The 13,535-nt window shown below is 42.0% G+C and overlaps 1 protein-coding gene across 24 annotated transcripts in view; it reads right to left on the reverse strand.

The window, feature by feature from the left end:
• The window catches only part of SGMS1 (sphingomyelin synthase 1), an 86,885-nt gene that overhangs the window by 12,231 nt on the left and 61,119 nt on the right, over positions 1-13,535 (reverse strand). For all 24 annotated transcript variants that reach the window (XM_084290466.1, XM_084290463.1, XM_084290464.1 and 21 more), the window contains one exon: positions 2,857-3,699. In XM_084290466.1, the coding sequence (XP_084146592.1) occupies positions 2,857-3,479 (623 nt within the window). In that variant the 5' untranslated portion in view covers positions 3,480-3,699. The remainder of the gene's footprint in view (positions 1-2,856; positions 3,700-13,535) is intronic.

Genomic DNA, 13,535 nt, shown 5'->3' on the forward strand with positions numbered 1-13,535 from the left:
CTGATTTCTGATGAAACCAGCCAAATACCCCTGCCATAAAGGCCATGGACAATGCTCTGCATGGATCCTTGCATCACATATGGGTGCAATATGACAAGCAATAGGAGTTTCACTGCTTGACAAAGACAAGTGTTTCAGGAAAAGCCTGCAACAAGGAAACCACCTCCTTTGGTTAAAGGTCCAACCCAGCCCCTGGCTGCAATTCAGCTCATGGACAATAATGCTTCTGGTTCATCAGCAATTCTGAACTTTCCCTCAGAGAGGGCCGCAAATGGTAGTGCTCTCATCTGAGCAACCACCTGGCTTCACATCTCATCTTCAGATCTCGAACGGGTTGTGGCAACCGCCCTCCCTGACACCACTGGAGGCCAGAAAATCGAAGAAGGTCCATCTGGCTTAATGTCCTCCCTTTGTTCTTGAATTAAGTTCCAAGGGAAGGTGACAACCCACGCCCCAAAAGTGATTCAGCTCTTTTAGAGCATTTTGTGGTTTGCCAACCAAAGACACAAGAGCAAGGTCCTCAGGAGAAAGCTGTGTCGCTGTCCTGTTCCCATGAGCACCTCTCCTGTTTTTTCCTTCTGCTGCTTACTGACAGATCGCAGACCTGAATAGCTCCACTCCTTTACAAGAAGAAAGGCCCCCAAAGCAATGTGTGACCAGAAGACATACTGACTGGCACAGTCCAGGACTGATAATGAAAATGGAAAGCTCTGTGACTCCAACTTCCCTTTACACTAGAGGAAGAATGAGTGAATACATCAAAGCAAATGGAGGGAAAACCCTCCATACCTATCAATGATGCCATAATACTTTGTTATCAAGTCAACCCATCCCCCACTGCTTTGAAATCTCCAAGGACCTTATGGATTCTGCTGTTCTTAATTCATCATTGTGTGTTTGATCCCTTGTACCACCCAATTAACCTGACACTCCATTTTTGAGAGCACTTCCCCATGGCCTTCTCTGGATACTCCCCTTGGTTTTGAACACTTTATGCTCAGGGACGCCAAGTCTACGGCTCCCCTTTTCATCGCAGGCAACTGGACCAGAGCATGAAGGAGAGCTCAGCACTGCAGCTACTGACGTAGGATCTGATACAGAAGCTGATAAAGCCATAAACAGAACAAGAGAACACACCAGGGTAGAGTCTTCCTCCTATAAATGTGTGCATGTAAAAAAAAAAAAAAAAAAAAAAAAGCAATTTCACAGTTTTCACAGTTTCTATAATAAAAAATAAATGGACTAAAATAACCATTTTAGAAACTTTCCTTTAAGGAATACCACATCCGTAAAAAAAAAAAAAAAAGTTTTGAAATTTCAGCTGAGAAAATACATTAACTAGTATAAAGCAACAGATAGGGAAAGAAAAACACAATTTATATTTCCATTGCTTGCTCCATATATTAATGACCTTTGTATTTCATAAAGTAAGGCTTTTTTTTTTTTTTTGATAGGAAATGCTCATACACAGTGCATCAGTGAAAAGACACAAAGCAAAAGCTGTGTCTCAACAGTATCTGGATTAGCTCACCAGAATGAGAAGTTCACAGTGTCTCGTGGATTACTTAAGCATTTAGCTATGGAAACCTGCAACTATATTGGATAAAGGTATCTGCCCTAGCTTAGCAATTCTCTCCTTTCAGACTGTAACCTTAGCAAGCTGGTAAACAACCTGATGACATTTAAGTTTTAAAGTTTTTCTCCATTACAAGAGTGAGTAGTAGCATCTGGCTTTACTTTTTTGAAAAAGGGCAATCTAAAATTCTACGGTCATTACAAAGTCCTGTAAACCAAAGGATCTTGTACTGAACATGGTGATGCCCAAGTTATATGCCTTCCAATTATTGTTTTTTCAAATATAGGAGCCACATTAAACAGTCAGGGAACAGGTAAAGAAAGAGATCCTGCATTAGCAGAGGAGAAAAGAGACCTTTGGGTTAAGGCACTGGGGCATGCTTGTGTCTTGTTTTTGAAAGCAGAAGTGGCTTGCCACTTCATACTGCTTCAAGCCACTTGACTTTGAACACTTCACAGTCATAGCAGCACAAGGATTTATACCAGACCACTCATGGTAAGGCAGCCCAAGGTGCGGATTTACGGCACTTTAAAAATACCAAATTAAGCAGCAGCATGCACATCCACTCTGTAGAGAATAAAAAGGTAAGTGCCTTGCATTGGCAGGCAAATTTACCATTGCAATTCTGACCAGGTATGAGCATGCGCCCAGATAACCTCGTAAATTCATTGTGTATCTACACTTTTGTGTACTTTATGATTAGCTTTCAGCATACTCTGTTCTTGATGTTACCTGTCCCACCTAATGTCAAGCAGAAAATGTACTTCAAAACTTTTTATGCAACACTGCTTAGGCGCACAGATTAAACCACTGCCTGCTGTTTTTGTCCAAGAGTACTGTAAACTTAGGGTAGGATCTTCACATCAGGCAAACTACAGTAAGACTAAATCCATCCTCAATCAGTTCACAGCTGATAAGTTATGTCAGCATGAGTTGTCCTCATTCTTATTTAAGCAGAACAGTTAACTGAGTTAAGAACATCATTATATACAATTTAAGGTTTCTCACATGTGAAAAGGGCTCAAGTTAACTCTGCAGGCAAGCAAGACCAGTGCTGTTCCTTCGTTTCTGATGTGGCAGTTGGACTGAACTCCCCAGTTTAGTACAATAAGCCCATACAAACTGCAGAGCCCATGGCATGGCATCTATTTCAGTCTGGAATACCAAAGTCAGCAATATCACAAGAAACTTCATTTTACTCGGATTTAAACCAGTGTCGGACCTCCAAAAGCTGTCACGAGTATGTACACAAGCACTATGTTTCTGAAGGTTTTACTTACTTGTATTTTAACAGCAGCCACTGAACAAACCACAGTCCTACAAGGATCATGCCGTTAATTTCACAAATAGAAAAGGCCCATTGCACCCGATCAAAACGATCAAAAAATGCATCTGGTAAGGGAGGCTGCACCTCCTTGGGAGGCACTCTTTCATGAACAACTGAGATAGTCACTGTGGTAAAGATGAAACAAAAAAGTGCATAAATAAAAGCCAGGAAAGTCTTCCCCCATTCCATGGGATACTGTGAACGCTCTGGCTCTGGCATGGGGATCTTTATCATCTCCTTCTTATACCCATTTGGCACCCCGTTCAGCTTCATTTTACTACTAAAGCCGTTTTCACGTGTGGTGTTGCTCATGCTGACATGGATGTGCCCATTGATGTGCCCATTTTTGTGAGCCTCGATGTGATGAGCCATTTTTAAGGTCTCAATCATGTGCAATAGCCGCTGTCCACTGTCGGAAGACACCCGGGAGAGAGGTGTCTTCTTGAAATCCTCCTCTGTCAGGTTGATCAAATCCTGCCCAGTGAAGCTCTTCAACGGCTCACAATACTCCGGCACAGCATTTTCTGTTAGCCAATTTGTCACCTCTTCGGGCGACCACAACAGCACTTCTTTCATCTCGTCAGGCAGCTGGAGCGCAGTCTCACATTGATTTTAAATTGGGCAGCAGTCACTGTGACTCCAGTACATCAGAAAGCTCTTCCTTGGCTTCATCGTGTCTGAGGAAGCAGTTTGGCAAGAGACAAGTCTCTGTCTCTAACCATCTGATGTGAGCACCCAGGCACCATGAAAAGTGCAGGAAATGGTTCACTTCATATTCGTGTTGGCATTCTTCTTCCTGGGGAGGAAGGGGGAAAAATGCAAATAAGAGAGTATTTGACAAAAGTTTGCATTTCATGTTCAAAGACAAAATTTCTGCAAAATAACCAGACTCAGGCCTGGAAAAGATTAATCAAATTGAGTGCTAGCACTTGTATACACCCTGCCCCTTCTGAGCTTGCTACAGGCTACTCAAGAGCATTAACAATTTTTTATTAAAAACACTGCTTTGCCACTGTGGGAAGGACTCCTTTTTTTTTCCATATTTGTGAAGTTTTCTATTACTGTTCAGTTCTGGTCCATAACCAGTACCCAACCCTCTCTTAAAATTGTAATACTAACAGATTTAAGGATTTACAGACCAAATGGTCATGTCACAAATGTTCTTTTCCCCCACCACCCAGTGGTATCTTATCAAACGCACTGCGCCTAGTTACTGAATGATATGCCTGGCTTCTGTTCTGCAAGGAAAAAAAAAGTCTAGCATACCACACCAAATGCTTTACTACAAGTCAGCAACAAAAAATAATGTATATAAAACAAAGCTATATGGTCTGAAAAAGTATCAGAAGGAAAATCAATGCCCAAACAGGCTGTGCTGAAAATAAACCGAAGCATTTAAGTTTGCAGAGCAGATGTTTAGCAGCTCTTCAAGGTAAATGTTATGGTTTCCATGGTACACTGCTAGAAGTCAGATGTCTGCAGTAAGCTACAAATTAAATAATAGAAAAAAGTGGATGAAAAGCTTGACAAGTAGGCCCATGTGAACTGAATGAGGCTCAACAAGTGCAGGGTGCTGCACCTGGGTTGGGGCAATCCCTGACACGACTACAGACTGGGAGAAGAACTCACTGAGAGCAGCCCTGTAGAGAAAGAGTTGGGAGTTTTAGTGGACAAAAAGCTCGACATTAGCCAGCAGTGCATGTTTGTAGCCCAGAGGGGCACCTGTGGGAGGGGAGATTTAGATTAGATGCTAGGAGGAAATTCTTCACTCAGAGGGTGGTGAGGCACTGCCACAGGTTGCCCGGAGAGGTTGTGGATGCCCCATCCCTGGAGGTGTTTAAGGCCAGGTTGAACATGGCCCTTAGCAACCTGATCTAGTTGGTGGTGTTTCTGTCTATGGCAGGGGCTTGGAACCAGAGGTCTCTGAGATTCCTCCCATCCCGAGCTCTACGACTCTATGAGAAATGAAAGTGAAACTGCAGGAGGGGGGGAGGAGGAGGTGTTAGAAAAAAAGAAACTGTAAAAACCTTCTGCATCCAGTTAATTAGGAAAAATTAGAAGAAGCTTGGAAAAGCTGTTCAATTACAAAATTTACAGTAAAATAGATGTTACTTGCTAGAATCTCTTACTGCATTTCTACGACATGGGCAGCAAAATCTTCAGCACGATGCAACAATGACGCAGCAGGGTATACCAACAGCAAATACCCAGAAGTGAAATACTTATACAAAACACAGTCCCCTCCAGAACAGAGAAAAAAACATTGAGTACTCCTATCACCAGCTTGCCATCCCACTGACAAGCCTGCCAGGCTTCCTTCCCAACTATTTGATTTTACTCCCATTTTATCGGAGTCTTTCCTGCAGAAGACCATGGTATCATAAACACCAAGTGACCTAAAGAAAGTAACGGCACAGGAAAAAGCTGCTTTGTGTTTCCAGAAGTCATATCATGCCTTTATCAGCTTGAAGAGTATTTTTAGCTTCTTATAAACTACCGAAGTATGTTTGTGTTTTGTCACATGGAACAGTGCTTCCACTCAGGGAAAACAAAATAATCTATAATACTGGCAAGATTTGAATATAAAAGGTGCAAAACAGATACAGACCTATGTTCCTTTGCAAAACTTGACTATGCAGCATATAAACATTTTTTTTGACCTACTCGTCTAAATTGAGCAAGAAACATAACATACATGTATATATTTTTTAACCTTCTCTGTGGAATCACCTAGGTCTGGTGATTAATAGAAGAAAAAGCTTTGGACAAAGGGCTCATAACACTTTGGGTACACCACCTCTAACTTAGTGCTCATGCCAGGCATGCACATGAAATACATGAAGCAAACAGGGATGAAGATAAATATTCTCCATTGTGAATACCATGTTATTTTAAAACACAGGAAGAAAGGATACAGCTCTATTTTCCTTCTTTCATTTTACAGTGGGATGGTACTGAGAAAGGCCTTTAGACACAGATCACTTCATTATTCAAGTTGTGTTTAGCAAATAGGTGTTTAGTTACAGAGCTCTGAACATGGAAAACCAGGATTGATTGAACTATGCATGTTAACCCACATTACCAACTCTGACAAGGCTTTCACCAAAGGAGTAGCTCAGCTCTCCATTGCACCAGTCTGCAATGTACTCGATGTACTCGCATTATTACGGGGCACACAAAACCCTGGATCCAGTATCAGCTGCAGCACGAAGCTCAAGCATGAACCCATACCCTTACTCCCTGCCACTATTACCTTTTTGATGTCCATGATATTTCTGTCTCAGGTGATGTACCAGTAATTCACAGGGAATCTGTGTCTATACAGAGAGCATGTCACTTTCATAAAATGCATGTATGCTTTTACATGTGTCCTGGGGCTGATAACCTGGCTGAAATCCATGAATGCAGCACCAGAAAACGTTTAGCATCAAACTCACAGCTCATACTGACACACTTTTCTATAGCAGTCCAGGTGCTTGCTGTTTTTGAGGGGTGCATCATTTATGTGACACTCTTGACATGGCAGTAAGAGCCTAAGTTACTCGTGTTTGAATCCAGTTATAACACTTTGGCTCTGTTCTGCAGCAGGATGTCATTTCCCTGTGCCACCGAACAGCTACATCAACTGCCTCTGCAAGTTTTACTTTACAAATTCAGCATGGATTTGGGGTTGTTGAAGCACACTGCACAGACCACAAGGTGGGGCAATTATTAAGGCTTATTAATTTTGAAAGCTGGCAGGACTGCAATCTAGTTTCCCAAACACTCAGAAAGCTGCAAAGAAGGAAAGAGCATCTTGAACTATTATCATCCTTACACATGGCCTTTCTGTCCAGCCCTTGTCAACACATTGCAAGCCTCCTGCTTGCTAAAGGATCCCTCACATGATGATTACAATGCAAAAGAACTGTATTTATCATTGCTCAAGAAAATGCAGCCAACCTTCAAATTACATCTCATTACTTATTATACATTCATCTCTTCTCACCTGGGCAGAACCAGTAGATTTTAAGATGATTTCTACATGGAGTCTACAAATTAAAATCTGTTGCCAGCTGCAAATGCTGCCCTGATACTAGAAGAAAAAACATAATATGCTCCTATGATACCTGGCCTGGCAGCTTTATGAGAAATAGGAAAATGTGTAAATGTGTGAGCCTTGCAGTAAAACTATGGGACTTTGCAATATTTTCTTTTTATTTTTTATTAAAAAAAAAAAAAACACCATACAATCAATTCAGAAACCTGTATATACTTTATTCTTTAAAGGCTCACTGATGGTGAGCTTAAGATACCATGCAGAAGAATAAAGATTGCTCAAATCCTTTATTTGTGTCATAGAGTGTAAAAGCATTTTTCCTAAGAGACTTCATTGGCTGTAAAAATGAAGGATCCTATCTCATATACACATAGACATACACTTTCATCCCTGTTAGAAATCCAGGTCTCACCCTCTGCAGACAGACACTGACAGCATCGGGCTGCACAAGGAGTGAAGGAGCAGAAATCATCAGACCTCACAGATGACAGTTCTGGGAGCACAAGTTCAGCACCCACTGGGTGCGATCCCAGCCTGCTGCTGTCACATCATGGGTGAGTAAATCACTACTGAGCACCTTCCGTGAAGTTGGAGTAATTGATACTCATGGGAGAAAGGCTGAGAGGAAAGAAAATACTGTGCTGAGGACGCAGACCCTGACTTGTTTTGAAAGTTAAAACAAGGAAGAACAGCTAAAAGTTCTAATCGATGTTTATTATTCAAGCCTTCATTTCATAGCTTGTCTAACAGAGGAGGAGGAAGAAAAAAAGCTTCTTTAACAACAATTCCCAGCTTGTCACATCAAAAATACCTCCCTATTTCAATCATGCATTTCTGAAAGCTCGATCAGATGATGTTTGCAGAAGCAGTTCAGGAGACTAACAGCCCTTGCTATCCCCACTGCTTCCACATAATGTTTTTCCTGTCCACAGAAGGTGCAGATGGGCATCGGCCCTGCAGGGCCACGTCAAAGGGCTCAGGCATGCAAGATGACCGGCACACACCCACGCCTTCCCAGCTCTGACATGGGCCGTGAGCTCAGGCCACGCAACTAAAATGCTCCTTGCATCTGGAGCAGATCTGCTTCGATAAGGAGCCTGTACCTGATAGCAAATTATAAATAAATTATTGTAATAATAATGACACGGAACAAAACCAGTCTCCTCAAAACACTCATCACAAGACTGAGCAAGATGAAGTAACTTGAGCAAGGTCTCTAGTCCCCACCTTCTCATGTTTACACAACTTTTTCTCCATATTCCCAGTGAATACTGAAGTCCTAACTCAAAACCTTCAGATCCTTTTCCAATTTCACAACTGGCAGCACTGCAAGTGAAGTATCTCCCCCCACCACTTCAACCTGGCTACACAGAGGTTGCAATACCATAGCCATGGCTATGCCAGGTTGTACAAGTATTTGAGAGAGGCCTGGGAAACCTCACAGAATAAGATCCCTTATCTTTTGCATGGTTTTTAGGAGATACAGTTGAGCATTAGAATTGAACTGGAAGTTCAACTGGTAAGCACCCACCTCTGCAGTTGAACTGGTAAGCACCCACCTCTTTGATTAAAGAACAGGGTCTTCCTGCAACTGAATCAGCAGCTGACTATACCTCTATACTTGACCTGGTGGCCAAGGTGCAGAAGAACCTGCAATTTTCTGCCTCTAGGTCTGGTTGGAGAATAACTAAGCACTCACGTTGGGTGTCACAATTTCAATTTTAGTTTCAAAGCCTGCCAGTTGACTGCTGAGTGAGTCACGGACATCCCTGGGAAGGCAGACTTTGTGGGGGATGGCTGCACGGTCCAGAGAGCAGTCATCTCCTTCCCAAAGCTGGCTTGCTCTCTATTACCTCTAAATTGGCAGCACAAAAAAAAAAAAAAAAATATTTCTCATCGTTAACACTGATGAAAACAGCAGAAAAAGACCAACAGTTGTTCTCTGAAGTCCTCTGAAACCCAAATGAAGAAAGCTCTGGGTAAAAGTAGGTAGGGAAAAGGAAATAGCAGTATTTACAGGAAGGGAGGGATGGATGGTGTTGGAAAAGGTGAAGCTAGATCAGTCTTCCCAAATGAAATCACGCCTTCCTCATGTTTGCACAGTGCTTTTATTCTCTAAGTGAGGACCTTTGCTGCCAAGGCAACAGTCACTATAGAAATCAGTGAAATAACCAGCCATTTCAGAAACTGCAACTAGCTCCAAGGAGCCAAGATTTTCAAATCATTTCACATGCAGTAGGTGCATTTTAGTTGCAAAACTGTATATCACACCTAAGCATCTCTGAAAAGTTGAAATGATAAAGCCTTTAGCAAAAAACACTGTTAAAACAAGCTATGTCTGGGGATAAACAAGCACTATGTGAAGACAAAAATAATGAAATGTTCTCTGTTGAAAAATAATACTGAGATACACATTGATGATGTATGCACGCAAGCAAGCAGGAGAAAATAAAGTGCTGTAATGACTGAAGTTTTAATGCTTTAGAAAGCAATACATAGGTGAATTCCAAAAAAACACCAGCAAGCAGAAGTTACACAGACACCAAATAATCCAGATGAAAGTTGGGAGCTCTCATCCTGCAGCTTCACAGCACAACACAAACTGTTCGTAACAGTACGGTGTGAGTCACGTCTGCAGTCACCTCTCTACAGGAATTTTGTCACCACTGACAACAGCGCTCCCACACCTCCATAATTGGATGTCCTGTACCTGCTAAGTGCCTCTGAATGCCGATCTGCAAAGAAAAATTTATGTCTGCCACAAATTATGCGCTGGATATCACTAAGAAGAGCTCTCAAACAATGCGCTGAATGTCTCCCTCTTTCTGAGATGTCCTTGCCTCCAAACCAGAGCGTGCCCCCTGCATGAAGCTACAATACCGACAAGCAAGAGACTTTTGGCATTTTAGAATGTTACAATAAAATTGGCTTTGTGCTTTAAATACAAATATTTGCCGATAGAAGATACCTGTAAATATAAAATGAAGGCACAGAAGGGTACATGAGCTTCACAGAGCTCTGAGGTTTCCAAGGTCAGTCCCAGATGGAAAACACTGTCCCTGGACACAGCGCCAGACCAAGCAAATTACTATTATGAAAAGAAGGGTGAGATCAAGCTACGAAGCTACTCCCACATACCCTGACTACCTACTTACACAGCTTCAGAGAGAGGGAATTGCCTGCATACTACATAAATCCTCAAGTAGCCCATTTTTCTTAAATTACTCTACGGGAAGAAAAAACAAACAAACAAAAAACCTTACATATATATTTCCCAGCATAATGTAAAAAAGCAGAGCAATAAAAATTCACTTACAGGCAGGAATCTCAGCATAACAGGTCCAAACTTAACCCCAAAGCTCAGCAGCAAGGATCTCAAAACGAAAGTATTGATGCTGAATCCCAATAACCAAACAACTTATCTTCAGGTAAGAAACACTGCTGGTGAGTATCTTCAAGTCTTACAAAAACACATCACCTATATGGTGCCCATATATAGGAATATACAAACATACATACACACACACTGCTCCAGAGACATTTTTTCCTCCAAACCTGATGAACAGGGAAGCCTTGCTCTGTGCTTCTTCATAGCCCTAGATCTCCTCGCTCAACTTTATTCCTCCTCCTTCTTCTTCCTTCTGCTGTGAAGTAGTTATGGAAACCAGCAAACACTCACAAGAGGGTTTCACCTGACCAGCAATTTCATTATCTGAGCAGTTACTAAGCAGGGCTTTTGTTTTGGTACTACGAAAATCCTGTTTTGAGTGATGCAGGGGTGGAAAGGAGGGGGGTGGGGAGGGGGTAGGTCCTGGCTTTGGTTTAAGTTTTGAAGAATTATTTCAGACCAAAAAGTCTCCTTACAGAAATGAGTCAGGCAACAGGACCAGAATGCCAGCTGGTACCTGCAGGAAGAGCTAGGGGCTTTCAAGCTGATTCAAACGTAGCTGTCATTTCATGCTAACATGCCACAGTCCTGATGTCTGAATTCTGAAGTAAAGCCACACCTACAGTAGAAGTGGTATTAACTTTTTTTGAACAGCTGTAAAAGGAAACCTACTCCCTTCCAGCCCTGCCCCCCCACCCTGCATGCTTGTAGTTCTATGCAAGGAAAAGGCAAAGAGCAGCCTCCCCAAACAGTGACTTTGCACAGGAAAAACAAAACAAATTATATTCAACATCTAAGAATTCAATTTTGCAACTCTGTTCTTGAGAAAAAGTGGTATTGTACTATTCAACCCTCTATCTGCAAAGGGGTACATGAAAATGCCAGCAGGTTGTCACTGACACTCACACGTAGGTAAGTAAGCCTAGCTTTCACAAAATCACAAAAACACTGTGATCCTTAATTCTTCAGCAAAGCCTTCTATAGCAGTACTCAAGCCACGTACTACACCAGTCACTTCTATGCTACAGAAGAGCAAAGCCCCGACGGATCCCATGCCATGCACTGGACTCAAACCTGGCATATGTGCAGGACAGAAGCAACCCTAAGTATTGCTGGATCCACACTCAGGCAGCAGCAGGCTCTGGCCCTCATCTCCATAGCAGCTAAGCACACATCCATGTTACAGTGTGGGATCTGGGTCAGGCAGAGATAGGGCAGAGCTAGAAATAGAGCCCCATATCCTCATGCAACCTCTGAGCTAACTCCATTGCTAAAACACACAAAACGATACTTGCCTTCCTCTTGCCATTATCCAAACCCCTTTTTGTTTATATAGGGGCAACAGAAGACCTTGGAGGGAAAACAGATAAAACACTGTTTACAGAAGGCAGAAAAAGCATAATTTCCGCACAAGGTATAGAAATGAGCAGAGCATGGAACAGGGCAGAAGGATGGAAATAAGAAGGTAAGAAGGAAGAAAAAATACTTGTGATGTGTTCTGCATTTTGATTTGATTAACCAAGTTGAGGTGGTTTTGGTTGGCTTTTTTTTTTTTTTTTTTTTGCCTACTTTGAATACCTAAAAGTAATTTATTGTTAGAGAGCCAGTGTTGTGGTGAGCCTCTGGGAATTCAAGTAGTTGCAAGAAAATAAAATAAAAATAAAATTTTAAAAAAGCACACCATACATCAGAAAGGGAGAAAGGGAAGTTTTGCCTAGGGAAACTCAGAACAGTCTTGTGACTGATGACAATGTGCCTCTAGAATGCATACTACAGCATCTTTTGTAAAATGAAAACCAGCAGAGAGTACAGCAAAAATATAGCCTCAGTGCACTGAAGGCTTAAATCAACTGTCATATCTATTAACATTTGGGTTTGTTATTGGACATGTACTAGATGGCATTCCAGACCACAACAGTTGCTTTCTCCAAACTGCCTTCCCCTGACTTGCCACTAACACAAAGAAAACTGAGTTTCTGTGCTTAGAAACCAAGCCTAGAATAATGTTTTCATATTCCATTAGAAATATAAATATTTTATTTTAAATATAATACTTCTGAAGTCCAGCAGAACAAAACCAGATCAAAAAGACTCTAAGCCCCAAGAGCCGAAATAAAAATAGTGTATCTTCATGCAAGGTGCTGTTCTCTGCGTTTCAGCTGTTACTATTCACAAGCCCACCCAAAAGGTACACCATCAACGTAATTCATTTCCAATGCTGTTACCTTTGCAAAACAATTCTTGGGCTTGTCTTTATTAATTTAATTTCAGATAACACATATTAATCCCTAGTCTGAAAGAAAAAAATAAATATATTCGACATCATTTCTAGCATTTCCTAGCCTGATGTTTGGACACATGTTCCTTCTCTATCCAGTAATAATCTGTTCAGGGTTGCACCCACAGCAGATGCTTAAATATGGAAGACATCTCTGTAGGCAGAAGGAGAGAAAGACTGTTCTTTCTCAGCTGGCCAAGAACAACCAGAAACCTGGGAAAGGCTAGGAAAAAAGAGGCATTTTTATACCAGTAACTTGATGGCAATCAAATCTTAACGATGGGAACTTGTCTTGCTAGAGCCAGACCTATTGTAAATTCAGAAAAACTGCCCTGGCATCTTCCTTTTGCAGTTAATGCTACAAGCAAGGAAAGTATCTCATAGCTCACTTGCCAAATTTCAGCCATATTTCTTACTGTCTTTGCTGCCAGTCACATCAATGCCAAATCTCCTGATCAGCCACTATCTGCATTCAGCTTGATGGCAAAACCACATTCATGTTCATTCAGCAAACTCCAGTGCATCTGGAGAGATGCGTCCTCTCCCCGCCCAAGCTGGGCCGTGCACCCTCTCTTCCCTCGAAAGCAAGGAGGAGTGCCAGGAAGGGAGAGCAGCTCACACCAGCTGTGTTCCCTGAGTTAAGCGTCCCTGTCTTTATTAAGTAAAATACAGTTAAATGCAGGATTCTTGTTTGGTATTTCAGGACTGCTGCTGCTACCAAGTGTGACATGCTATGCAACAGATACCTGAGACTTCACAAGCCAGAGATATTCCTCCCCCATCGCTGCCGAGTGGTCTTCTCTCTGCACTGGGCTCCAGATCTTAAGGCCATCAACTGTCCATTCTCAGTTGCTCCCAGTAAGTCAGATAGCTTATCCTGCCACACCAGGGCACTGGGATGACCTTACTTATGTCTTCTTTACAATT

Source organism: Netta rufina (genome assembly GCF_964035555.1).
Source record: "Netta rufina genome assembly, chromosome: 7".
In the NCBI taxonomy this organism is placed as follows: Eukaryota; Metazoa; Chordata; class Aves; order Anseriformes; family Anatidae; genus Netta; species Netta rufina.